General features: G+C 62.8%; 5 protein-coding genes across 10 annotated transcripts in view; 2 read left to right on the top strand and 3 right to left on the bottom strand.

The window, feature by feature from the left end:
* The first annotated feature begins 1,304 nt into the window (after window positions 1-1,304).
* Window positions 1,305-9,159, top strand: WDR24 (WD repeat domain 24). Its single transcript, XM_033073980.1, has 10 exons — window positions 1,305-1,419; window positions 2,073-2,912; window positions 3,267-3,444; window positions 4,205-4,880; window positions 4,955-5,070; window positions 6,829-6,950; window positions 7,243-7,347; window positions 7,422-7,759; window positions 8,502-8,686; window positions 8,808-9,159. Exons 2-10 carry the CDS (start codon window positions 2,432-2,434, stop codon window positions 8,974-8,976), a joined length of 2,370 nt encoding a protein of 789 aa, XP_032929871.1. The 5' UTR covers window positions 1,305-1,419; window positions 2,073-2,431; the 3' UTR covers window positions 8,977-9,159.
* Window positions 9,160-9,284: 125 nt separating this feature from the next.
* Window positions 9,285-11,296, top strand: JMJD8 (jumonji domain containing 8). 3 transcript variants are annotated; one of them, XM_033074007.2, is made up of 9 exons: window positions 9,285-9,477; window positions 9,555-9,638; window positions 9,878-9,978; window positions 10,078-10,174; window positions 10,283-10,351; window positions 10,420-10,539; window positions 10,623-10,690; window positions 10,843-10,977; window positions 11,051-11,296. In XM_033074007.2, exons 1-9 carry the CDS (start codon window positions 9,300-9,302, stop codon window positions 11,129-11,131), a joined length of 933 nt encoding a protein of 310 aa, XP_032929898.1. In that variant the 5' UTR covers window positions 9,285-9,299; the 3' UTR covers window positions 11,132-11,296. The 3 variants fall into 3 exon arrangements, with proteins under 3 accessions (XP_032929898.1, XP_032929900.1, XP_032929899.1); XM_033074008.2 differs by having other exon boundaries at window positions 9,370-9,477; window positions 9,930-9,978; XM_033074009.2 differs by lacking the exon at window positions 10,843-10,977 and having other exon boundaries at window positions 9,369-9,477; window positions 9,930-9,978.
* A 108-nt stretch (window positions 11,297-11,404) lies between these two features.
* On the bottom strand, window positions 11,405-15,190 carry STUB1 (STIP1 homology and U-box containing protein 1). Its single transcript, XM_033074005.2, has 7 exons — window positions 15,005-15,190; window positions 13,932-14,130; window positions 13,659-13,824; window positions 13,435-13,525; window positions 12,888-12,944; window positions 12,655-12,771; window positions 11,405-12,295 (listed from the first exon to the last, which is right to left on the bottom strand). The coding sequence occupies exons 1-7, from the start codon at window positions 15,188-15,190 to the stop codon at window positions 12,170-12,172; spliced, it is 942 nt and encodes a 313-aa protein (XP_032929896.1). The 3' UTR covers window positions 11,405-12,169.
* A 957-nt stretch (window positions 15,191-16,147) lies between these two features.
* RHBDL1 (rhomboid like 1) lies at window positions 16,148-21,815 on the bottom strand. Its single transcript, XM_033074001.2, has 8 exons — window positions 21,615-21,815; window positions 19,515-19,673; window positions 19,045-19,269; window positions 18,280-18,428; window positions 18,082-18,194; window positions 17,733-17,833; window positions 17,169-17,229; window positions 16,148-17,090 (listed from the first exon to the last, which is right to left on the bottom strand). Exons 1-8 carry the CDS (start codon window positions 21,651-21,653, stop codon window positions 16,819-16,821), a joined length of 1,119 nt encoding a protein of 372 aa, XP_032929892.1. The 5' UTR covers window positions 21,654-21,815; the 3' UTR covers window positions 16,148-16,818.
* Window positions 21,816-24,026: 2,211 nt separating this feature from the next.
* The window catches only part of LOC117003757 (mitochondrial Rho GTPase 2), a 45,726-nt gene continuing 43,890 nt past the window's right edge, over window positions 24,027-25,862 (bottom strand). For all 4 annotated transcript variants that reach the window (XM_033073968.2, XM_033073967.1, XM_033073965.1 and 1 more), the window contains one exon: window positions 24,027-25,762. In XM_033073968.2, coding sequence (XP_032929859.1) covers window positions 25,645-25,762 — 118 coding nt within the window. In that variant the 3' untranslated portion in view covers window positions 24,027-25,644. The remainder of the gene's footprint in view (window positions 25,763-25,862) is intronic.

Consider the following 25,862-nt stretch of genomic DNA (forward strand, 5'->3'; position numbering starts at 1 on the left):
GACAGCAGCAGTTTTGGGGTGCCATAGCCCTGCACTGCTCCCAGGTTACACTGACAGCCCCCATACTTTCCTCTGCACCCGCCATGGCAGTGGCCCCCGTCCCCCCTGCACCCCTACTCCCCTGTGCACCCCTATATCCCTCCAGTGCATCTGTACACCACCAATGCACCCCACATCCTCTTGGCACCCTCATTTCCGACCCTGCAGCCTGACCCACGAACCACCCATAGATCCCTGACCCCCATTTATCCTCCTGCTTCCCCATTCCTCATGCACCCACATCCCTCTGGCACCCCCACATCTCCTCGGCACCCTCGCAATGCACACCGTACCACCTGCCACAGCCCCCCACGGCAATGTGCCCCCATGCCCCCCAGTTCACCCACACACCCTTGTGCTCCCCTATAACGCTCCAGTTCACTCCTACGCCCCCAATGCACTCCATATCCCCACGGCACCTCCATGACCTCTAATGCACCCCACGTCCCCCTAAACTCCATTTTCTCTTGCAGTCCCAGTCCCTCTGAGATGCACCTCTGGCATCCCCAATTCCCTCAGATCCCACATCTCCCTGACACTCTCACCCTATACATCCCGTAACTCCTGGTACACTTTTTCTCCTCCTGCACCTCCAGTTCCCAGCGCACCTCAGATCCCTCCACCACCCCCTTTCATCCCAGCGAACCCCAACTCCCAGGGCACCCCGCATCCCTCCACATCCCCAGCCAAGGCACCCGATATCCTCCAATACCCATTTATCCCCTTGCACCCCTATTCCTACCGGACCCCACATCCCGCACTGCACCCCCGGACCCCGCACTGACCCGAACCCCAAGGCTCAACGCCCACCTTGTGCCCCCGCCCCCACCGCGCCCCGCTCCGTGCGCGGAGCCTGCCCTGTGGGCGGGGCTTCAGGGACAGGGGTGGGGCCTGGTGAGAGCAATGGGGTGGGCGGGGCCTGATGGATCCCGGAGCGGGACGGGGAGGCAAACGAGGCGTGGTGGAACAAGGGGGCGTGGTCTATGGCAGGGGCATGGCCTTGCCGCAGTCCGACAGGGTTGAACGGCAAGAGGGACAGGGGGCGTGGCCAGCCCAAACGGGCGGGTGTGGGTAGAGTGAAGAGGGCGTGGTCTGATGGTAGGGGCGTGTCCGATAGCGGAAAGGGGCGTGGCCTGGCGGCGGGAGTGCAGCCCGTGGCGGAAGAGGGCGTGGTCTGATGGTAGGGGCGTGTCCAATAGCGGAAAGGGGCGTGGCCTGGCGGCGGGAGTGCAGCCCGTGGCGGAAGAGGGCGTGGCCTGGCGGGAGTTCCGCGGCGGCGGCGGCGGGGCCTGCTCGGCCCGAGCTGCCGGCGGGGGAACCGGCGTGGGGTACGGCTCGGGAACGGCACCGGGGCTTCGCACGGAGGGGATCCGTGACCAGGTGACAGCGGCAGGGGACTCTGTGAGGTGGGAGGGGATTGTGGAGGGGCCCTGGGGGCTTTGAGGGGTGGGAAGAGGCCCTGAGGAGGGTATGGGGGGGCGCTCTGAGAGAACGCTGAGTGGGCTCTGAAGGGCTGGAAGGGGCCCTGAACGGGCTCTGGGTCAAGAACGGGTTCTGTACAGGGGGAAGAGTGGGGTATGAGGGGTCTGAGAGGTCCTGGGGGCTGTGGGTCAGGAGAAGGAGGATGTGGAATATGCGAGGTCTGTGGGTCAGGACGGGGCCCTGGTGGGGTGGGAGTGTTGGGTATGAGGGGCTGGGGGGTGGCTTCGGGGGTAGGAGGGGACCCTAAGGGTGCTCTGAGGGGGAAGGGGCCATGAGGGCCTGCAGTGTGAGGTATGTGGGACCTGGCAAGGGAAGGGCAGAGGGGCTGGAGAGGGCAGTGCTGTGGCAGGAGCACAGCCTGGCTCTGGAGGACACAGCCCGTGGGACCCTGTGATCCCTCCAGGAAGCCTGAAGTAGCTGCTGCCCCCACCTCTGCTAGAGAAGGAGGGTCAGTCCCTGGTTCTTGCAGGCTTTGGGGCTCCGAGTGCCCCACGGAGGTGACCGTGGCCTCACTTCACCCCACTTAGTGCTGCGGACGCTTCTCATTTCAGCCACAGCACTGTACTTGACCTATATTATCAGCAACAGCGAAACATCTCAGGGTGTGGCCGGAGAGGGAAGAAGGAACCCAGAGAAGGTTTTCAGGAACTCCCTGAGCAGGAGCCGCAGAAGACAGCAGGAGGAGAACACGGAGTGGGGCTGTATCGCCCTCTCTCAGGCAGCTCTGTGGTCTCTCACCTCCACGGCCTGTTGATGCAGCCACAAAAAGCCGCGGTCGGAGCCACCAGGGCCCGGCAGGAGACACGGGAGCCCAGCCAGTCCCTGGCCAGCTCTGGCTGAGGTAGGGCAGGGCAGCTGTGTGGGTGTGCAGGCAGCCTGCTGGGGAGGGGACAGCACCCCAAGGACAGCCATGGAGAAAATGGCCAGGGTCACCACTGCCCTGGGGGGCAATGCACTGACTGGCCGCACCATGTTCTGCCACCTGGACGCCCCTGCCAACGCCATCAGCGTGTGCCGGGACGCTGCCCAGGTGGTGGTGGCCGGCCGCAACATCTTCAAGATCTACTCCATTGAGGAGGAGCAGTTTGTGGAGAAGCTGAACCTCCGTGTGGGCCGCAAGCCCTCCCTGAACTTCAGCTGCGCTGACGTGGTGTGGCACCAGATGGATGAGAACCTGCTGGCCACCGCCGCCACCAACGGTGTGGTGGTCACCTGGAACCTGGGCAAGCCATCCCGCAACAAGCAGGACCAGCTGTTCACAGAGCACAAGCGCACGGTCAACAAGGTGTGCTTCCACCCCACCGAGGTGTACATGCTGCTCAGCGGCTCCCAGGACGGCTACATGAAATGCTTTGACCTGCGCAAGAAGGACTCTGTCAGCACCTTCTCTGGTACACACGTGCTTGTTGTTGCCCTGTTTCCCGGTGGGGAAGTAGAGTATGGCAGCTTTGTCCTTTCTTTGCTTGTTCCCTCACCCTTAGGAGAGGCAGGTGTTGGGAGCTTTGCCCTTCCCCTTGCCCAGGAGGAGGGTTTGCTCGGGATGCGATGCCCAGAGCAGGGAAAGAAGGAGCTGAGAGGCATTTTGGTGCCTTTTTTTGCCTCTTAGTAGTAGCTGGGTCTGTGTGGGAGATGGAAGACAGTCACAACATTCCTTGCTACCCCTTCTCTCTGTGCCAGGGATTCCCATGGCTCTTCCAGTGGGATTTTTAGCTTTGCTGGAGCTCTCAACTTGTGTCCCCTCCCAGGCCAATCGGAGAGCGTGCGTGACGTCCAGTTCAGCATCCGGGACTATTTCACCTTTGCTGCCACCTTCGAGAATGGGAATGTGCAGCTGTGGGACATCCGCCGGCCCGACCGCTACGAGAGGATGTTCACGGCCCACAACGGGCCCGTCTTCTGCTGTGACTGGCACCCAGAGGACAGGTGAGTGTGGGGCCAGCCCCCACCAGCCACCCGGCCTTCAGGACAAGAGAGACCCTAAAACAAGATTGGGATTTTGTAGGGGAAAGCATGGACTGGGATATGCTATCCCCTCGTGTCTGGGGCTGGGATGTTGCTGGAAGATAGGAGTGATTGTTGCTTTGAGCATTTGGGGTGGTGTAACGGTGTTTGGGGTTTGTTCTTTGATAAATTAGGGGTTTTTGAGGCACTGCGTGTTGTATGGTTGGGTATAGCAGTGTCACAGCAGCCTCTTGCTCCAGTGCTCAGCTTAAGGAAGGCATAACTTGGCTGCTCTGGGACACAACTCACTTGTGTTCAGTCGTGTTTCCTGCCTGCCTTTCCTGGGAGGTTGCTGGGAAGGATCTGGAAGCAGCTGTTACAGTGTGTAGATCTCCCTGACAGGCAGTGCTGCCACTGCTCATGATCTTAGAGAGGCACTGAAATACGTTCAGAATGGCCTTTTCCTCTCTGCTGGGCCTGGCCAGAGGACAGCAGAGCCAGAGGGAACTGGTCTGACTGAGATGTGGCTCTGGAGGCACAGGGTCATAACTGGGGGCAGGAAGGAGGGTGTTGCCTGACCTGGTTGTTGCAGAGCAGAGAGAGGTGTCAGGGGAGCTCATGGGAGGATGGGATTGCAGCCCAGCTGCCTTCCTGTGGCATGGACATGGTCACACCTGTGCTGTGAGCATTTCTGTGTCACAGTGGGAACAGAGAAGTGATCACTGATCCATCCTCGTCCCAGGGGCTGGCTGGCCACGGGCGGCCGCGACAAGATGGTGAAGGTGTGGGACATGAACACAACACGGGCCAAGGAGATCTACTGTGTGCAGACCATCGCCTCAGTGGCACGGGTGAAGTGGCGCCCCGAGTGCAAGCACCACATCGCCACTTGCTCCATGATGGTGGACCACAACATCTACGTGTGGGACGTGCGCCGCCCCTTCATCCCCTCCGCCATGTTCGAGGAGCACAAGGACGTCACCACGGGCATTGTGTGGCGGCACCTCCACGACCCCTACTTCCTCCTCTCGGGCTCCAAGGACAGCACCCTTTACCAGCACATCTTCAAGGACGCCAGCCAGCCCATCGACCGCGCCAACCCCGAGGGGCTGTGCTACAGCCTCTATGGAGACCTGGCCTTCGCCGCCAAGGAGAGCCTCATCTCCTCTGACTCCAACCGCAAGCCCTACATTGGGGACCGGCGCCACCCCATCTTCTTCAAGCGCAAGCTGGACCCCACGGAGCAGTTTGAGTACATCTCGTCCTCCAGCGCCCTCAGCGTGTTTGAGACGGATGTGGAGAGCGGCAGCATGGACTGGTTTGTGCACACGGCCAAGCAGTACGCGCTGGCCGGCCGGCCGCTGGCCGAGCTCTGCGACCACAACGCCAAGGTGGCCAAGGGGCTGGACCGCAACCAGGTGAGCTGAGGGACAGCTGCTGCTGCAGGGGGTGGCAGCCTGGAAAGGTCTGACAGGGGTTGTGTTCTGTGCAGGTGGCTCAGACATGGACAATGCTGAGGATTATCTACTCCAGTCTTGGCACTGTGGCATCCACAAACCTCAACCACAGCATGGGGAAAGGCAGCACTGCCCTCCCACTCATGAACAGGTATGGGGAGTCAGAGCTGCAGGGAGTGATGAGATGAGTGGGATAACTCCGTGAGGGGGTGGTGTGGAAGCAGCTCGACTGGGATGTGGTTATAGAATCACATCAATACCAGAATGGTTTGGGTTGGAAGGGGCCTTAAAGCTCATCCCAGCCCAGCCCATTCCCTGCCATGGGCAGGGACACCTCTCACTAGCCCAGGTTGCTTCAAGCCCCATCCAACCTGACCTTGGACACCTCCAGGGATCCAGGGGCAGCCACAGCTTCTCTGGGCACCCTGTGCCAGAGCCTGCCCACCCTCCCAGGGAACAATTTCTACCTAATAACTAACCTGCTGCAGACACAGGGAGTGAACAGGGACAGCTGACTCAGCCAGGCTGTGCTGGTTTTTGCATGTTGGCATTGTTTGAACATAGTCATTTCCCATGTTGGTGTGGGAAGTGAGTCCCCAGCCTGGCCTTGAGCTGCAGCCTCACACACTGCTCCCCTCCCTCCCTCAACCAAAGTTTGGCCTGTGGTGGGGCATGGGGCTGGGACCAGCTTTGCAGTTACTGAATTCATGAATCACAGAATCTCTAATGTTGGAAAAGTCCTCTGAGATCCTTCCCCCAGTAGCACTGCCAAGGCCACCACTAGACCATGTTCCTTATCACCACATCTGCATGATGTTGAACATCTCCAGGGGTGGTGACTCCAGCTGTGCCAGTGCCTGACCACCCTGTCCAAGAAGAAATTTTCCCAAGATCCAAACCTAAACCTCCCCTGGCACAATTTGAGGCCATTTCCTCTTCTCCTGTCCCTTGTTCCCTGGGAGCAGAGCCTGACTCCCCTGGCTGCCTCCTCCTGTCAGGGAGTTGTGGAGGTGACAAGGAGGCTCCCCGATGAGCCTCCTTTTGTCTATTCCCTCCCCTGGACATGCTCCAGCCCCCCAATGACTTTCCTGTCATGAGGGCCCCAAAAGTGACCCCAGGATGTGAGGTGAGGCCTCAGCAGTGTCCAGGACAGCAATGACCAGTGACCAAGTACAGAGGTTTTCTCCAAGTGGAGAAGGTGTCTCATGGCTGGAGCTGGAACTGCCAGTGTGCAGAGGTTTTCTTCTGGAGCCTTTCCAAGGGAGAGCACAGCCCAGCTCTGCCAGCAGCCGTTGTGGGCAAATGAAGCAGGAAAACTTGTTTTTCCTCTTCTCAATGACATAAACGTGAGGGGTGAGGACTTCAAATGAGCTGTCAGACCTCGCAGGGCCGGCTTCCCACAGTGAGTGACACATCCTCAAATAACACCAAAGGAAACGAGCACTGTCCTTGACGAAGCTCTGCCTCCAGAGGGTGGCTGTGCTGCTGTCTGAGATACAGCAAGCAGCAGCCTGGGGAGCTGGGCTCTGCTCCAACCCCATCCCTTCCCTTTTCCATCTTGGTGAAGGCCGAGCGTGGTGATGCATAACAAACAGCGTTGGAGAGAGGCAGACTCTGAGGGGAAGGAGATGGAGCCAAGAGTCTGCTCAGCACTGGAAGTCTTCAGGGAGACCTTTGCAGTGCATGTGCAGTGCCACCAGGCTTAGAGGAAGGGTTGTGATCACAGTCACAACGTGTCTTTATTTTTAAGTCACACGGTGGGGACTGGTGACTTTTGCCCACAAAGGGATATCACCATATCATGTTTCACTATTCAAATTGCAACTGGACACCTGTATCCAGGCTGTTTGCTGGCTGAAATAGAAACTTTATACTTCTCTGACTGTTAAATTTGGCACTTTTTTCCCAGCTTTAACCTGAAAGATATCCCTGCTGGACTGGGCAGTGAGTCCAGACTGGACCGCAGCAAAGGAGAGAGCCGCACAGAAAACATCCTCATGGATTCCTCCTCCACCCTGATCAACAATGAGGGTAACCTTCCTGCCTGGACACAGCTCTTCCCTTCTCAGCCATAGATAGGGGATAAACTGGGACATTTTTCTTGTGAATTGGGGTGGCTGGATGTGCTGCAGCCCCCAGGGTGAAGGACACTGAGCCCCAGGGTGCTGCAGAAAGTCAATTTTCCCCCGTGACCTGGGGTGACAGTGTCAGTGGTGGGGAACTGAGCTGTGTGGCTAAGGCACAGCCTGGCATGCTGGGGCAGGACACTGGGAGGTGGATTCAGTGGTGTGATGAGCTGATTTCTCTTCCCCTGGGCACGCAGACAATGAGGAGACAGAAGGCAGCGATGTCCCTGCGGATTATCTGCTGGGAGATGTGGAGGCAGATGAGGATGACCTGTACATGATGGACCACGAGAACCCGCACGGTGAGCGCACAGAGGGCGGTGTTGTCTGTGCCAGCTGGATTTTCTCCTGCTCATTCCTGCTCTTCTCCTCTCAGCTGAAGAGCAGGAATACAGCCTTCCCCAGGAAGCCTTCCCCCTGCGCCATGAAATCGTGGACAACCCATCAGCCTTGGACCACCTGCAGGACAAGGCCGACTCCCCTCACGTCAGCGGCAACGAGGCCGAGACAGTGTCACTGACCCCCGTGGAGTCCTTCTCGCTGATCTCCATCTCCCACTCGCTCTACGAGAACCGCCTGCCCTCCGACTTCTTCAACCCCATTGTGCGGGACACGCTGCTCTTCTACGCCGAGCAGGGCGACGTGCAGACGGCTGTGTCCGTGCTCATCGTGCTGGGAGAGCGCATCCGCAAGGAGATCGATGAGCAGACGCAGGTACAGCCCCTGGGGGGAAGGACCGTGCCTTGCTGGGACCCACAGGGGTGCATCCCAATGGAATGGGATCCTTCCTGGGATTGGGGCACATCCCTTCTCCTCCAGCCCTTGTCAGGCCAGCTCTAAGCCAGCATGAGCAGCTACAGGGCTCCAGTACCTGCCCTACCAACAGTCCTGGCAGGGAATTGTGGGCTCTGCAGGGCCAGGAATGGGGAGGTGACCTTGCCCTGTTGATATAGGGAAGCATTGCAAAGCTGTTCTCCCACTGCAAGGATCAGAGAATCACAGAATCCTTTAGGTTGGAAAAGCTCTCTAAGATCGAGTCCAGCCATTCCCCCAGCACTGCCAAGGCCACCACTGAACCATGTCCCCAGGTGCCACATCAACACAGCTTTTAGATCCTCCCAAGGGATGGTGACTCCACCACTGCAATGGGCAGCTGTGCCAGGGCCTGACCACCCCTTCAATGAAGAAATTCTCCCTAATATCCAAACTAAACTTCCTCTGGCACAACATGAAGGCATTTCCTCTTCTCCTGTCCCTTGTTCCCTGGGAGCAGAGCCCAACCCCCAGTTGGCTTCACTCTCCTGTCAGGGACTTGTAGAGTGAGAAGGGCCCCCCTGAGCCTCCTTTTCTCCGACTGAGGCCCCCCAGGGGAATCTTGCCTTTGGGATGTAGGGCTGGGTTCCTGAGGGAGTTTCAGGGTGGATGTGGGGGCTCAGCTGTCTGTGGCTATCCCCAGGAGCACTGGTACACGTCCTACATCGACCTGCTGCAGCGCTTCCAGCTCTGGAACATCTCCAACGAGGTGATCAAGCTGAGCACCTGCCGTGCCATCAACTGCCTCAACCAGGCTTCCACCACCCTCCACGTCAACTGCAGCAACTGCAAGCGGCCCATGAGCAACAGGGGCTGGATCTGTGACAGGTGAGGGGGCCCAGAGGGACTTGTGGGGACAGGGGAATGGGGTGGAGTGGGTGCCCCTGTTCCCTCTTGTTGCTCCCCGAGGGCTCTCCCTGCCCACGTCCACCTGAATTTCCCCGTGCAGGTGTCGGCAGTGTGCCAGCATGTGTGCCGTGTGTCACCACGTGGTGAAGGGGCTCTTCGTCTGGTGCCAGGGCTGCAGCCACGGTGGCCACCTGCAGCACATAATGAAGTGGCTGGAGACCAGCTCCCACTGCCCCGCCGGCTGCGGCCACCTCTGCGAGTACACCTGAGCCCCACGGCCGCGCAGAGTTGGCAGCGGGGAGGGGCAGGGCGGTGAGCAGGGCAGGCAGCGTGCCCTGCCCGATATCCCTGGCACCGCCCTCCCAGTATTTATTTGTGTAAATAAGGGCTGAGGGTGCATCCTCTGCCCGGCCGTTTTTTACTGGATTAAAACAAACCAGCAGTTGAATCGAGCCATGACTCCTGTCTTTGCTTTGCCTGGATGCATCCAGGCCCGGCGGTGTCCCCGATGTCCCCATGCTGTTGTCCCCTTGTGCCAGGAGGCCGCTTTCCGCCGCTCCTTAAATTATGGTCCTGATCGGGACCCGTAGCGATGCGCCCACCCAATGACTCTGTGCACTCTGCGATCGCGGTGCATGCTGGGAATCGTAGTTCCCGGTGTCTCCGGCGCCGGTCCCGATGGCGGTGGCGGCGCGGCTGCTGCCGCTGCTGCTGCTGCCGCTGGGCTGGGTCCGGCCCGGCGCCTGCACCGACCCTCCGGACGGCGGCTGGTAAGGGCAGAGGCTGCCCCGGGACCGGTCCCTGTGCCGCTCCTGGTGCCGGTGCCGAGCGGAGTGTCGCGTTGCAGGCTGGCAGGCTCGGTGCCGGAGGAACCACGCTGCACCGTGGAGAGAGCTGATGCATCCCTCACCTACTCCCTCTTCCTGCAGCGGTACGGGCGACCCGGCACGGTCCCGGCTCCCGCGGAACCGACACAGGGGAGCCGGGGAACAGTTCCGGTGCACCGGGAGGGCTAACGGGGAGGAGCGGGGGGAACTGAGGGGGGCAGACCCTGGGGCGGCGGGGGAGAACCTGGGGGAAGGTGGTCGGGACCGATCCCGGTGCTTCGGGGGTGGTTTGGAGCCAGTCCCGGGGTGGGTCGGGACTGATCCCGGTCCCGGGATGGGTCAGTGCTGCTTCCCGTGCTCCGCCCTCGCGGGACCCCGCTGGATGCTGCCCCCAGGTTCGCCTTCTCCCGGCCGGTGATCCTCGGTGGGGTCACGGACAATTCGGTGAGTGCCGGGAGGGGACAGAGGATTCCGGGTGGGACACACCTCCCGGTGCCCCAGGAGCGGCGGCAGCATCGCAGCTCCCTGTCCTGCATCCTGCAGGCGTTCCGAGCCCTCTGCACCCGGGAGAAGCTGCTGGCGGCCTTCGGGCCCTTCCCAGTGCGGCTCAGCACGGCCAACACCTACTCGTATCGCAAAGGTGAGCGCGGGGGCCGTGCCCGGCCGCGGGGAAGCCGCTTCCCCCGCTCATCCCTCCCGTTCCCCCGCTCATCCCTCCATTCCCCCGCTCATCCCTCCTTTCCCGCAGTGGATGTGCCGTTCCAGGAGTACGTGGAGCACCTGCTGAAGCCGCAGGACCCGGCCCGGCTGGGCAGCGGTGGGTAGCGCCGTCCCTTCCCCCGCAGCCCCATCCCCTCGCCGTGCTCAGCTCCCGTGTCCCCCTAGACACCCTCTACTTCTTCGGGGACAACAACTTCACCGAGTGGGGCCCCCTCTTCCAGCACTACGTGCCACCTCCTTTCCGCATCCCGGGCACCAGCCCCGCCTACAGCTTTGGGATCGCAGGTGGGTGTGGGATGGGAACCCGCGGGATGGGATTGGGCCGGGACTGGGGGCTCTCCCCAGCACCAACCCCCGTTCCACCGCAGGCTCAGGCTCTGGTGTTCCCTTCCACTGGCACGGCCCTGGTTTCTCCGAGGTGATTTTCGGCAGGAAGGTGAGAACTGAGCCCTAGGGGAGGTATCTGGGGAGGGGGGAGAGAGAAACAAGCCCCTAATAGGTGTCCCTGGGTATAGGGAAGCCCCCCTGGGGCTGAGCCTGAGAGGCTGGAGGGGAATTGGGAGGGGATGTGCCCCCGGTGTTTTCCAGCGCTGGTTTCTGTACCCACCGGATAAAACCCCACACTTCCACCCCAATGAGACAACGCTGGCCTGGCTCCAGCACACGTATCCCACCCTGCCACCGGCTCAGCGCCCACTGGAGTGCACCCTGCACCCTGGGGAGGTGAGTCCAGGGGCTGCAGGGGACCCCAGGCTTCCCAGCCAGAGCTGTGCAACCCCACTGGTGTCTCCTGCAGGTCCTGTACTTCCCTGACCGCTGGTGGCACGCCACACTCAACCTGGACACCAGTGTCTTCATCTCCACCTTCCTAGGCTAGGGCTGGCAGGGACAAGGACATGTCACCACCATGCCAGCCAGGGCAGGAGCTCCAGCTCCTGCCACCCTCAGGGAAAGGCAACTGGTACTGGGACCAACTGCCTGAGAAAGTTTTGGTTTTCACTGGTCTTTACCCTCCCCCTTGGATTAAAGTTGTTCTACTGAAGCATACTGTGTGTTGCTACATCCTTGGAGCAAACCTGGTCCTCATGGGATGGCACCAATTCCCAAAGCCAGGATATACCCAGAAATGGCTGCCGTGAACAACTCCAGATCCTTTTCCATGTTTATTGCTGAACTTTTTTTTATTCTTTTTATATATATATATATTTTTTAATGGACATTGGCAAACTTCCAGGGGGCGCTCAAAAGCCAGGCAGGCCATCGGCCAACCAAACGCTGGAATCTCAGTTGAATGCAAATCTGTTGGTTATTTTTTGTGGGATTTTTAAGGGATTTTGTTAAAAGGAACAAGAACTTTAACCCAGGTGGTTTTTCTTAGGAAGCCAGAGTCCCAGTGGGGAAGGGGAGGTGGGAAGCAGCCCCTTCCAGCCCTGGGGCAGTTGTTTCCCAGGGAAAGCCAGAGAGTGCGTCAGCATCCCAGCAAGTGGCTATTTACTGGGAAGAGGACACAACCCTGGCCAGGCAGGAGGTGGAAGGAGGAGGAAACAACTCTAAACATAGGGAAGGATGGGGCTCTGGGTGCTCATCCCAGCAAGCTCCCTGTGGCAATCCCTGGAGCAGGACGTGCTCTCCGGGGACCGTGGCTTCCCTGGCTGAGGGGGTGATGGACATGATGGTGAGGCCACTGCCAAGGAGCCAGCATTCCAACCCCCAGGCTCTCTTGGAGCCAGAGAGGGGAGCTGGGGAGCCGCGGTGCCCGCCCAGCCGCTGCGGCTCCTCGGGAAGGGGATGTGGTGACGTGCGCTCGCCCAGCGCCAGGCCCGGGGCAGCCAGAGAGCGAGTAAGGCATGGTGCCAGCCCAGGGAGAGCCAGCTGTGCCAGGGCACCCAGGCGGGCCAGCGCTGCCCCCGGCCCCTCAGTAATCCTCCACCCAGCCGTTCTCCGAGATGAACGCATCTATCACCTCCTTCATGGCGAGATTGGGGATCAGCTGGTCCTGGGTCAGGGGACTCCGCGTCACCGGGTCGAAATGACCCACGCGCTGCAGGGAGGAGGCGCAGGGGAACCGGTTACTCCACGTGCCCGGGCTCAGCCCCGAGGTGCAGGTGGCTGTGAGGCCAGCGCCACGTGGCATCTGCCCCAGCAACCAGGCACCTCCCCCAGGAAGAGGGAGAGCCCCTCGGAGGTGCCTCCCAGCAGGATGAGGGCAGGTCAAGGTGCAAGACCCCTGCCAATATCCACCCCCACGTTGGGCAGGGCCTGGCAGCACCTGCTCCACAAGGAGCTGCCCGGGCAGGTAACTGGGACCAAACCCAAGGAGCCTGCGGAGCCCTGAGTTGAGCAGAAAGATGCCTTCCCACCCAGGTAACATTGTGGGAAAGCCCCTTGGCCTGGCAGTACCTGGAGATGCTCTTCAATGTCCTTTCTGTCATAGGTGATCCCACTGGGCGTGATGCAGGGCTCTCTCATCAGCTCAAAACTGATCTTCCCACACAGGTAGTCAGGGATGTCCCGCTTCTGGCTCGAGAGAGGCACAGCTGGGTCAGGAAAGAAGGCTGGGAGGCGGTGCTGGCTCAGAGGGGGGAACAGGGTACACAGGAGGTTTACTGGAGCACAGGCTGGGCTACACTCACCTTCCTCTTCTCATCCACTTGGGAGAAGAGCTCGTCCATGTCTGCCAGGTATTTGTCCTGAAAGAGAAGCCCTTGAGGACAAGGGGTCCCTGGTGTGCAGGGGCCCATGGAGAGGCACGAAGCCTCCCACCCATGGGTGTTGTGGCAGGTCCTCGGTGGCACCTCTGCCTATGAAGCTCCTGGCTGAACCTGGCAAGTGATCCAGCTTAAAAATAACCTTCCTCTGTGGGCCTATATTTATCTGGGATTAGTCCCCAGCACCCAGACCCACATGTGGCCAAGAGCCACTTGTGTTTCCTCAGTGAGCCACAGGCACAGCAGGCGCCACCGCTGCCAGGCTGGGACAAGAGATGACAGAGCAGGGGAAGAAGTCATGGAGGGACACAACAGCCCTACAGTGCTGGCTCAAGCTATAGAATGAAGGCTACTGTGCTGTGTCCCAAGGCCTCCCAGCTTTCACCTGCACAGCTGCAGCTCTGCAGCTTCCCTGGCTGCAGCAGAGCATGAGGATGGGGATGGGATGAGGAAGCCCCCAGCCCCCGCTCACGTGTTTGGCCTCGATGCTGGCCAGCTGAACACGGCCCCGGCTCTCGTCCGTGTTTTCCTCCTGCTGAGTCTTTCGGCACTCTGCCAGCTCCCTAGGACAGAGTGGGAGATCAGGAGGATGGGGGGACATTGTCACTCCCTTCCCTGCTGCAGGGCTCTGCAGAGGCACCTCACAGAGCTGTACCAGCCTGGCAGCACTACAAAAGCCTTCCAGTGCCCCGTTACCTCTCCTTCTCGGCCACAATCAGCTTGGTCAGGTGGGAGTGCAGCTCATTCTCCTGGTTGATTCTCTTCTCCTCAATGCTGTTCCAGCGTTTCTTCTTGGCGATGCGCAGTGCGCTGGGGATGTCGTCCCCAAAGTTCAGCCGCTGTTCCTTGGCGAGGTTGTAGGCTGAGGGGAGAAAGGGCACCTCAGAGCCAGTGGCAGCATCCCCATTGCCATCCCTGGCCCTTTCCCAGCAGACAGGAGCAGGGGACAGTGGCAGCGTGCCCGCTCACCTCTCTGCAGGTTGGCGATGGCCTCGTCGTAGTTTTCCATCTCCATCTGGCACTGGCCCAGGAAGAAGTGAGCCTTCACAGACTGCCCGTCCAGCTCCAGCGCCCGCTTGCAGTCAGCCAGCGCCTTGTCGTGCTGCTGCATCTTCAGGTAGCACAGGGCCCGGTTGGTGTAGTACACAGCCACCAAGGGGTTCCGGTTCTGTGGGGACAGGCCCATGTTGGTGGCGGCAGGGCCAGGACGTGCTGGTGACAGCCGGGTGACTCGGTGAGCCAGCAGCACAGCACTGTCACCCTGGGCAGGGAGAGGCAGCAGTGCCAGTGGGGCGTGCACCCCGTGGGGAGGTGCTGGTATGGACTGGGGACCGGCTGGGCCCGGTCCCCATAGGGCAGCTGATGTCCCTGCCCCCAGAGGGGACTGTCACCCCTGGCACCCTGACTGTGCCAGGGTAGGTCAGCCCTACCCAGGACAGCCTAGGGACAGTGCAGGGTTTAGGGGAAACAGGCTCGGGATGGGGTGTAGAGCAGTCTAGCTTGGAGTTGGGTGGGGGAGAGGAGGGGCTAGGGGTGTCCAAGTCCAGGGAGGGGGCCAGGCCCAGGAGGCCCAGAGCTGTGTCCAGCCCACCCCAGGAGGAGCCAGGCCCGTGAGGGAACAGTGTCCAGGTTAAAAAGGTTCTATCTCAGGGGTATCTTGGCCAAGCCCTATGAAATAAGAGCTCAGCCCAAGGAGGTTCCATCCTGGTGATATCCAGCCTGGGGCTCGGGAGATGTCCAGGCTGGGGGCAGGCCCATCGTGCGGGAGTCAAGGCCAGGTGCGTGGCGGGGGTGTCCCATCCCCGGGGATCCCATCCCAGGGTTGGCCAGGCCAGGACCGGGAGGGTGTCCAGGCCAAGGGGGAGGTTCCAGCCGGGGCTCATCGAGACCAGGAGGGAGGCTGGTATTTCCCGTTCCCGGGGAGTCCCGTCCCGAGGGTACCCAGGCCAGGCCCTTGGGGACGGCGGTGCGGGTGTCCCCTCCCCGGTGCTCCCGTCCCGGGGGCCGATCCCGCGCGGGCCGGGGGCGCCGCTGGGACTCACGATGGCGCGGCCGTAGCAGGCGGCGGCCTCGGGGTACTTGCGGCCGCCGAAGAGCCGGTTCCCCTGCTCCTTGTGCTCCTGGGCGCTGTGGCTCTTCTCGGGGCTGCCGCCGCCCGCGCCCCCCGCGCCCGGCCCCGCCGCGCCGGGCCCAGCCGCGCCGCCCTCGCGCTCCTCCTTGCCCTTCATGGCGCGGCCCGGGCCGGCCCTGGGGCCGCGGCTCCGCTGGCTCGGGCGGCCCCGGTGGCTCCGGCTCCGGCTCCGGCTCCGCCGCTCCGGCCGCGCACTGCGACAGCGCCGCTTCCGGGGCGGGGCCGGGCAGGGGGCGGGGTCTGCGGGAAAGGGGCGGGCAGATAAGGGGCGGGGTTGAGGGGCGGGGTCTGAGGGTAGGGGCGTGGACTGTGTGCCGGGGGCGGGGCTAAGGAAGGGGCGGTGTCGTTGAGGGGTGTGGCCTGACGGACAGGGGGTGGGGGCTGAGCGCGCCGCGAGGGGCGGGGCTAAGGAGGGGAGGACGCTGGAGGGGGCGTGGTCTGGGTGCGTTTATGGGACTGAATGTGAGATGGACGGATGGATGGATGGATGGATGGATGGATGGATGGACGGACGGACGGACGGACGGATGGATGGATGGATGGATGGATGGATGGATGGACGGACGGACGGATGGATGGATGGATGGATGGATGGATGGATGGATGGATGGATGGATGTGGGATGAGGTGGGGTTTGATGGGAGGAGTGCGTACAGAATGGCGCGAGCGGGGTTTTGGGGCGTGAGAGGCCAAGGAGGAGAGGACATGGAGGTGCTGGGAGCTGGGGATGCAGGGGATGTGAGTGGGGGGAGGTTCGGCTGCCTGGAACCAGCGCTGAGTGCACTGCAGCGGGCGGGGCTGGATCGGGGGGTGGTCTCCGTGCCCGGCCGTGCTGCCGAACCCCCCCGCACCCATGTGCCCCCCGCGCTGCCAGCCCCGCGGGGCTCAGCCGGGTGCCGCTTCACTTATCCCGGAGTTTTCTGCTCCAGTAAGTCCCGAGCCCGACTGTGCCCCCCCCGCCCCCCGGCCAGCCAGCCCCGGCATCCGCACGGCCTCCCAGCAGGGATGGGGGGCACCACAGAACGCCCTCCCCCGACAGAGACACGAGCCCCGGCAGTGTGCAAAATATTTATTTATACTCCAAAAAGGTCGGGGGGGCGGGTCAGAGCGGGGATCCCCCCCGTGCCCCATCCCGAGGCCAGCCCCTGTCCCGGGAGGGCGGCTGGCAGCAAAGCGGGGGGGCCGGGGCTCGGGGAGGGGGGGGCTGTGCCGCCGAGGGCACTGCCAAAATGAGTTGTGCCGGTCTCAGCTGATTCCTGCCGGGCTCTCCCCATATCCTTCTTTTTTTTTTTTGTATTCCTCTTTCTTTTATTTATATTTATTTTGGCATAGAAAAATAAATCGCTCCTCTTTTGGCACCAGTCCTTCGTGTGAAAGTGCAGGTCCTGGGGGGCAACGAAGCGGCCCCTACCCTGGAAAAGGGGTACGGGAGCCAGCGGGGGGATCCCCCTCATTCGGCTCCTTCCCGAGGGGCACGTTCCGAGCCCTGCGGGCACCCCGGGGGCTTGGCGATGCCGGGGCAGGGCTGAAGCATCCTTTGGGGGACGGGGCTACAGCGTGGGGGCGGCAGGGGACATTCGGGGGGGCGGGGGGCGGCGCGTTCGCTAGCACCGAGGGGGCAGGCGGGCGGGGGGTGGCCTGTCCCCATGTCACGCGCGGGGACCCCCCCAGCCCCTCCACCGGGCTTGGAAAACAAACCAACCGCAGGGGCGGGGCGGGGGGCGGCTACGGCGGGGGGGGGATCTGTGCCCCCAGCAGGTCGTAGGCGAAGATGTTCCAGAAGACGGCGAAGAGCAAGAAGGTGCCGTAGGACAGCAGCAGCACCCACCAGCCGCACTGGTCCTGCAGGCTCTCCTCGTAGCTGCGCAGGATGGTCAGCCCCATGCTGATGCCCACGATGGCCCCCGCCAGGTGCGCCATGAAGCTGGGCTGGGGGCCCGAGGCCGGCAGCGGCGGCGAGAAGCGGAGCCAGACGGCGCGACCAACCTCGGAGCTCACTGCGGGACGGAGCGGGAGGTGCTGAGCCCGCCCCGGGGCCCCGCACGGCCAGGGGGAATCGGGTGATGGGTACTCACTGCACACCAGCGCCAGCACCATCCGCAGCAGCTTGTAGGGACAGCGCATCCCAGCCCAGTTCTGTGGGAATGGAGGGATGGATGGATGGATGGATGGATGGATGGATGGATGGATGGATGGATGGATGGATGGATGGATGATCAATGGATGCAGGGATGGAGGCATGATGGGCTGGCACCAGTGATGCTCCAGCACTGAGGAGGGGGCTGCTGCCAGAGCCCCTGGAGTGCCCATGGAGCTCTCTCACGTCCCTCCTCCTCCCCATATGCACCCACCCCATGATGCCAACCAAGGTGGTCCCCCTAATGCCACTCCACAGCATCCCCCACCAATGCTGCCCACACCACAGACCAAGCGCCCCACAGTGCCACAGCATCCCCCCCAATGTCACATGTGGCTACCCACCCCACAGTGACAGCCACCCCATGTCCCGCTCATGTCCCGCCACCTTGCCCAATCTGCAGGTAGCTCCCACTGTATTGGCATTCCCCATCGTGCTGTCCACCCTACTAAGCCACCCACCCCCTGTCCATCCCTCTGTGTCCCCTTGTCCCCTGGCTGACCATGACAACGTTGGCGAGGTGAGCAGAGCAGAGGGCGTAGACCCCCCCTGAGCCCCCGACCAGGGGGGCCCTCATGTCCGTGATGGAGACGGTGAGGGAGCCTGGGGGTATAGACAGGGCTCAGCATGGACTCTCACCCCCACAGCATTAATTAATTATTGTCTACATAAATTAATTATTTACGGCCTACATTGCCCCCCCCCGTCCCCAGCCAAGTGATGCTGGCAGGTGGCAGCCAGCAGAGCCCAGCATCCCATCAAACCCGGCATGCACCTCCCCGTGCCCTCCTCGGGCTGGTGACAGGGACCCACGGGGGGATGGGGACAGGCCCCTCCCGGGGAGCACCCACCTGCCAGGACCCCGGCCAGGTAGAGGAAGCTGATGCGCAGGATGCCGTGCACCATCTCCAGGGGCACCCCAATCATCAGCTGCAGGAGGGCGTTGAACCCCAGCTGCTCCAGCCTGCCCGGGCACAGGAGGGGACCAGCAGGGGGTCAGCCTGCACAGCCCCCGGGGTGTTCCCAGTGTCCCCCCCGGCAGGACCTACCCCACGTGCATGAACATGTAGGTGAGGAAGCGCCAGGCGCGCGCCCGGTGCCCGGGGTGATAGACCAGGGGACTCTTCATGTACTCAGGGTGGTAGGTCTGCAGCACCCACTTGTTCAGCCGGGCCCCGTAGCACAGGAACACGATGATCTGTGGCAAACGCCGTGGCTGTCACCCCCTTCACCCCACATCTGAGCCCCACAAGGGCACCAGGATGTCACAGCTGGGGTCACCCATCCCCACTGCCCTGGGTCTGAGTCCCACATACGGGCACAAGGATGTCACTAATGGGGTCCTCCATCCCTTCATCCCAGATGTGAGCCCCCCAAGGGCACCAGGACATCACAACTGGGGTCACCCATTCCTTCCACCCTAGATTTGAGCCCCTCTATAGGCTCCCATCTATGGGCACCAGAACATCATGACTGGGGTCACCCATCCCCTCTGTCCTGGACCTTAGCCCCACCATGGATTCCAGGATGTCAAAACGAGGGGCACCCAACCCTTCACCCCGTATCTGAGCCTCTCTGTGGGCACCAGAACATCACGACTGCAGCAACCCAGCCCCACTGCGCCATGTCTGAGTCACCCACATGGGCATGGAGATGTCACATCCAGGGTCACACGTCCCTTCGTGTCAGCTCTGAGCCCCTCTGTGTGCACCAGGAGCCCAGAATCAGGCTCACCCATCCTATCTGATCCTTGCCGAGGTCTCCAGGACCCACCATCCAGGACCAGCTGGGCACGGCTCACCCGTGCCCCGTACCTGGGTGAGGGTGACAGCTGCCATGAAGACGGGGGGCGGGCAGGTGCGGTGCTGGTAGAAGTACCAGCGCCGGTCCATCTCGCAGGGCAGGATCTCGTAGGCTACGTAGCGGACGAAGCGCTTGTAGATGCCGAGGCCGGTCTCGTCCAGCAGAACGTCGCGGGGCAGCGCCCGCTGCCCATTGGCGATGGCGCGTTTGAAGCTGCTGGAGCGCTTGCTGCTGATCTGCGGAGAGAGGCCGCGCCCGCGGGGGCGGCGGGGGCAGCTCGGGACGCGCGGCCTGGGGCCACCCCCTGCCCAGCCAGCCCCGGTGCCACGGACGAGCCATCCCCAGGCCACGCCGCCATCCCACGCCAGGGCAGTCCCTGGGGACCGCCAGCGTCTGCCCCTCTCCCCAGGGGCACAGGGAGGTGTCCGGTGCCCACCCCGGCCTGGCACCCACCCCGTCCCTGCGGCCGCCCGGCACTGACCAGGTCTACCAGCTCCTGATAGCAGACCTGCCCCTCGTCGTTGCCCTGTGCCAGGGCCACCAGCATGTCGAGCTTGGCGGGGTCCAGGGGCAGCTCATGGCTGTGCACCAGGCTGGCGAACGTCTCCACCCCGATGAAGCCGGTGTTTTCGGGGTCGAGCTGCGGGGCACGGCACGGAGCATCACCGGCGTGCCGGGGCTGCAGCTCCCTGCCCGGCTGGGGACACCTCCTGGTGCCCCTGGGGCCTCGCGACTGGCTCCATGACACCTGTCCCTGCCTCTGCGAGGGGCACCGCAGCCTGCAGCCCCCCTGGATCGTGCCCCGTGAGGTGCCCTGTGCCACGCTGGTGCCCCGTGCCGTGCCGGTGTCCCCGTCTCCCCGCGGCGCAGCCAACACTCTCCCACTCAGTTATTTCTCGCCGCCAGCAGCCTGCCAGCCAGGAAGCCACAAGCTAAACACACGCGCAGCCCTGGCACTAGCCTCCTCCTCCTCTTCTCCTCCTCCTCCTCCCGCTCCTCCCGCCGCCCTTGCCGCCGGCCGCTGGGATCCACCGCGCCCCGTGCCGGGGCACGCTGAGCAATCCTCGGGGCTCCCAGGGCGGGCCGGGCACCCTGAGCCCTCCAGGGACAGCGCACCACGGGGTACCCGACATGGGACGGGGACAGGGAGCCCAGTATGGCACAGGAGGGTGGAGATGGGGAGCGGGCACCCACGGCCGGAGCACAGCCCCTGAATCACACCCTGAAGAAGTGTGGGGTTTGCTCCTTGCTTCTGCAGGGAGGGAAATGCGGGAGAGGAGCCTCATCCTCGTGGGATAGGCAGGAAAGGAAGTGTTGGGACATGGGATCGTGTCCCCACGCGGGTGGGCACCCTGTCCCTCCCTGTTCCCTAGGCAGGAAACAGCCACAGCCTCTTTCCCGAGTGGCTTTGGCTGCCCGGAGCGGGTTCAGGGTGAGATGAGGGGTGCAGGGTGGGATGAGGGGTGCAGGCTGCAGGCAGCACTTGCAACCTCTCAGCAGCCGCCAGCCCATGGGAGCAGCCCCAGCCATGGGGACAAGAGCACCCTGGTGTCATCCGTGCCCCTGTCCCACACCCGTCACCCCACGGGCTCCACGTGCGGTCACGCCGGGACTTGGCCACGCTGTCCCCACGCTGAGCCACCGGCCCCAAGAGTGCAAAGAGCCCTGTCAGCAGCCAGGGAGCGCCTCTCTGCTTTTGGGGTGCATCTCCTCCCACCCCAACTTCACTGACACCCTAGGACCCCCGGGGAGGGCCCCAATCCCCAGCCCCCAGCCCTCGCAGCACCGCTCATTCCCGGGGAGGATGCTGCTCATTTCCGAAGAGCTCGGGTTCACATAGAGTCCGTGTGCCCGAGGGTAGGGTGATACGGGGGACAGCACCGCCGCTCCCGGGCCGGGGGACTCAGCCAAGGTCATGGAAACAACGGGGGGCGAGTGGGGGAACAGTTAATTTTCCTGATCCCCAAGAAATTCCTTCCCCAAGCCCGGGGGAGAACCGTCAGCTGGGCCAGGGCTGGTTGAGGGATGGAGGGGCGAGACGATGGAGCTCAGAGGGAGGCTGGTGGGGGCCGGGGGGCAGCGGGTGAAAACCTCTCGAGGCCCCACCGTGCCACGCAGCGTTGATGCTCCACGGCTTCATCCCGCAATCAGGTCACGGGGGTGGGTGCAGACCCCCGCCTCGCCGGCGGGACCGAGCCCACAGCACCCCCGGGGCTCCATCCGGCACCCAGACCCCGCGGGCCGCGCTGGGGCTCCGTGCCCAGCACCCCTCGTCCTTGAGGGCGTACCGGGCAGGATCCGACCCGGCGCTGACGGAGGGAGAGGCCACAAGTGAGATGAGTGGCGCGTTCTCAGCAGCACAAGGGATGGGTCGGTCCCGCAGGGCGGCGATGAGGGGCACCGAGGGACGCTGGCAGGGGGTGGCATGGCCGCGGTGGCCGCCCCGGGTGGGCAGCGCTGCCCGCTGTGCGCCAGCCGTGCCCGGTGCGTGCGAGCATCCCCGCCCCCGGTAGCGATAGCCGGCGTCCGGCGGCCTCCCCCGAGCGCAGCCCCGTGCCCGGTGCCCCCCGGGCCGCCTCACCTGCTCCTGGATGAGCTGCAGCAGGGAGCTCCTGTCCATGCACACGGCGGGAGGAGGGCTCCGCCGCTCCCCCGCGCCCGGGGCCGGCGAGCCGGGCAGGGGAGCGGCGCGGGCGGCGGGGGCGGCGGCGGGGGCGGCTCTCCCCGCCAGCCCCGCGTTGCGGCGGGCCCGGGAGCGAGCGGCGAGCGGCGGCGCCGGGAGCCGCCGATGGCAGCCGGGCGACGGCGGCGGCGGGGGCGGGAGCGGAGCCGAGCGGAGCCGCCCCCGCCGCAGCGCGCGGCGCAGCGCCCCCCCCTCCCCGCACCCCCCACCGCCGCCGCACGGGGAACCGGGACCCGCCCCGCCCCGCCCCGCCGGCAACGCCGGGACACGGCCCAGGGCGCGGGCAGGGAGCCGGCACCCGGCGCTCGCAGCATGGGATGGCGCCGGCGTTCTGGGACGGCTGCGGATATCCCGGTACAGGCGCCTGCATCCCGGTATGGGAACCTGCACCCCGGTACAGCTGCGGGCATCCCAGTACAGGAACCTGCATCCCAGTATAAAAACCTGCATGTCAGTACAAAAACCAGCAGCCCAGTACGGAAACCAACATGCCAGTACGGGAGCCTGCATCCCAGTACAGGAGCCTGCATCCCAGGACAGAAAACAGCATCCCATTATGGGAACCTGCATCCCATTATGGGAATATGCATCCTTGTACAGAAACCTGTGTCCCAGTACAAAAAACGGCAGCCCAATATGGGAACCTGAACTCCAGTCCAGCTGTGGGCATCCTGGCACTGGTATCCACACCCCAATCTGGTAACTACATCCTGGCATGATACCTGCATCCCAGTGTGGCATCTACATCCCAGTATTGGCACCCATATCCCAGTTCTAGTACCCACACCCTGGCCCAGTACCTGCATCCCAGAACATCTCTGTGCATCCTGCTCCCCATGGCAGCACTGATATTCACATCCTGGTATGGGACTCGGATCCCGGTATGATCCCTGCATCCCAGCACAGGATCTGCACCTTGGAATGCGAACCAGTATTCCATTTCCAGTACTGCATCCCAATACAGGTACATGGATTCCAGTACCCACATCCTGGTACGTGGTTTTGTAGCTACACCCTGCTAGAGGAATCCATATCCTGGTGCAGTACCCACATCCCACAACGGGTATCAGCATCCCAGAATGGATACCAGCATGCCAGCACCAGGTACCTGCTGAATCTGGCACAGGAGACTGCAAACATTCTCTCCATCCCGCCCCTGCACCCACAAGCCAGCACAGTGTGGGTACATCCCCTTGGCACAGGGGCCACAGAGCCTCCACTGCTGTGCCCTGCCCCAGCACAGTGTTCATGGAACAGCCTGGCACTGGCCCTGGAACTGGCACCTTTATGTGATGTGCCCAGTGTCTCCCAGGCCAGGCTCCCCTGAATCCCCAGGCAGGGCAGGGGTGTCCCTAGGACCCATCCCTGGTACCATCCTCACTTCCCAGAGCCACGGCTCAGCCCCACCGCGGGTGCCCAGGGAGCTCTGGGCTTCCCAGCCCTCCCAGGCTCCTTCCCTGGGGACTGTGTGTGCCCATGGCCCTGCCACACGCGTCCCCTGCCCCACGCCCGCGGTCTGTCCCAGCACAGCGTGCTATTAATACACACCAGGGCACGTGGGCCCGCAGCTCCCGTGGGATCCAGCCTGGTTTGGAGTCACCAGGGAGCACCGCGTGTCCCGCCTGCCTTGGAATCGCCTCCTCTGCCCGACCTGGAGCATCAGCTGTGTCCCCCCCATCCCTGTCCGTGTGGGAAGGGTCTCCTCTCGACCCCCAGGCCCAGAGGGATCCCTCACATGAGGGAGCAGTCCCACCACACCAGTGTCAGTGCAGAGGCTCTGGAAAACCCTTTTCTCTGGTTGCGCCCACATTCCCCGTGCCCGGCGCCCGTGGCTGAGGCTGCAGAGACAGAAATAGCTGAGGGAAAAGCTGCCATGGGAAAACAGGAGCAGGGAGGGGAGGTGGTGCAGCCTTGGGAGCTGTGGGTACGGGGGGAAAGTGTCTGCAGCGAAGTGGGGAGCCTCAAACCCCACACAGGGATGGGTACAGAGATCCATAGCAGCCAGAGCCTCCCACTTCCCATGGATCCTGGGCAGAGAGCCACAGGACCCATCATCTCCTTCCCTGTTTCTCCATCCTGGCTGGCACTTGTTGCACGAGGATCTGTGTCCCCAAGCACCAAGGAGCCCTGGCCAACCCCAAACCTTGTTGCACCACCCCAGGCTTCTCTTCCTGCCCTAAATCCCTGTAACAGGGCAGCCCAGGCTCTGGGGATGGCCCTGCTCCCACTGCAGCCCACAGAGGTCCCAGGTTCCATCCAGCCCGGGCAGGGATGAGGGTCCTGCTCCCCAGGTGACAACAGGGCATGGTGTGAAAGCGCAAGGTGTGTAAAAATTTATTTTGCTGTAGAGAACAAACCTAAAACATTACAGCCCCAGCAGATGTGGAGCAGGGAGACACCAGGCACAGCCCAGCTGGCAGAACCACGCACGGTGGGCACAGAGAGGGACATGAAACACGAGGGATGTGGCCCTGGCAGTGCCAGGAGCCAGCAGTGAGAGGCAGAGCAGCTCCAGCACAGGCAGAGAGCCCCGGCTGGCCAGAGCTGGGGACGGCATGATGGGGACACCACCCTCTGGGGCTGTCCCGGGGAGAGACACTGGTGCTGCCCAGCGATTTCTCCACCCCCTCACTGGCTCCAGGGCACGATAAAACATTTAAATAGACAAAACACAGAAAAAGTAGCTCTGTGTGCTACCTAGGAGCTGCCACTGCAGCTGCCTGCAGAGACCAACCCTGAGTGTGCTGGGGAGGGCCAGGCTGGTGGCACAGCCAGGGGCTGATCCAGGCTTCCCCTGGGAGGACAGGAACCTAGGGATGGGTGCTGGCCTTGCTCTTTGGAACCTGCAGACACTGACACTGTGGGGCTTTGGCCCCAATGGGTGCTGAGCTCACTCCCAGAAACTGAAACCAGCCCAGGTGTGGGTAGGGGACAGGAGACAGGACAGGAAGGAGCTTCCAGTGGTGCCAGGAGATGCAATGCCCAGAGCTCCACACTCTGGCTGGGGCCCACAGAGGGGACAGCAGGACACAGGGCCCAGGGCACAGTGTGGCACCAGCTCAGTGATGGCACTGCCAGGGAAAGACTGGGCACACAGTGGGCATCCAATGCCCTCCCAGTCCTTACCAGGGTTCCCAGAGCGCTGCAAATACTGGCCATGAATACTGGTGGCCAGGGGTGGGGAGGGGAGTGGTCACACAGGAGGCTACAAAGGAGTGTGGATGGACCCAGAGCCTGGCACGCTGCAGGACTCACAAGAACGTCGTGTAGAAACAGCAGGAAGGAGCTCAGGACAAACCCTGGTTGTCATCATCCCCCCTCATCTCAGGACAGCAGCAACTGTGTCCCAGCAAGAGGGGTCAAAGACTGGGGCTGGGGGTGTCAGTGCCTGGCCCTCCCTCCCTGGCTGCCTTTCCCAGTGCTGGTTGAGGGAAACCAGGACAGGAGATGGAGATGTGCCCCAGGGAGCTGCAGCCATGAGCTCATTTGACAGCTCAGCTGCTGCTGGAGCTCCCAGAGGCTCCTGGAGCATTGTGCCCTCCAGAATTGAGGGCACCAGCACAGCCCTCTGGGGAGGGGATGTGCCCAGTCCAACAGACACCAAAACACTCATGTTTGAGCTTAAAAACAAGCGTTAAAAAAATTGGATAGAATAAAAGATGAGGGTGATCCTCCAGCTGCTGGTGAGGCAGCTCCTGGCAGAGCTGCCTGCCCTGTAGCCACAGGGGCCAGGCCACAGGGTGAGGCTGGCCAGTGCCAGGGATGGATCCTGCTGGTGCTGGGAGGTCTGGTTTCACTGGTCCTTCAATCCAGGCTGGGCACAAAGGATGATTTCCTACCAAGGGCCAGCTTGAGGCAGGGCCCCTCACTGGTAATCGCTGGGGATGGGGAGCTGGTGTCACAGGGAGGACGGGGTGGAGGGTGGCTCTCATTTGTTCTTGACCAGTAGCCGGTAGACGGTGAAGCCCAAGAGCGCCGTCACCGCCGCCCCCAGTGCCACCCGCAGCCACAAGGACGCAACTCCCAGCTCCACGGCGTTCAGGTGGCTGCAAGGAAACACAGCAGAGGCCATGAGTGTGGCTGCTCCCATCCCACACAGGGAGGCTGGGGGGTGCTGGGGGGAGCCCAGCACTGGGGGGAACAGCT

This window comes from Catharus ustulatus, chromosome 16 (assembly GCF_009819885.2).
Source record: "Catharus ustulatus isolate bCatUst1 chromosome 16, bCatUst1.pri.v2, whole genome shotgun sequence".
In the NCBI taxonomy this organism is placed as follows: Eukaryota; Metazoa; Chordata; class Aves; order Passeriformes; family Turdidae; genus Catharus; species Catharus ustulatus.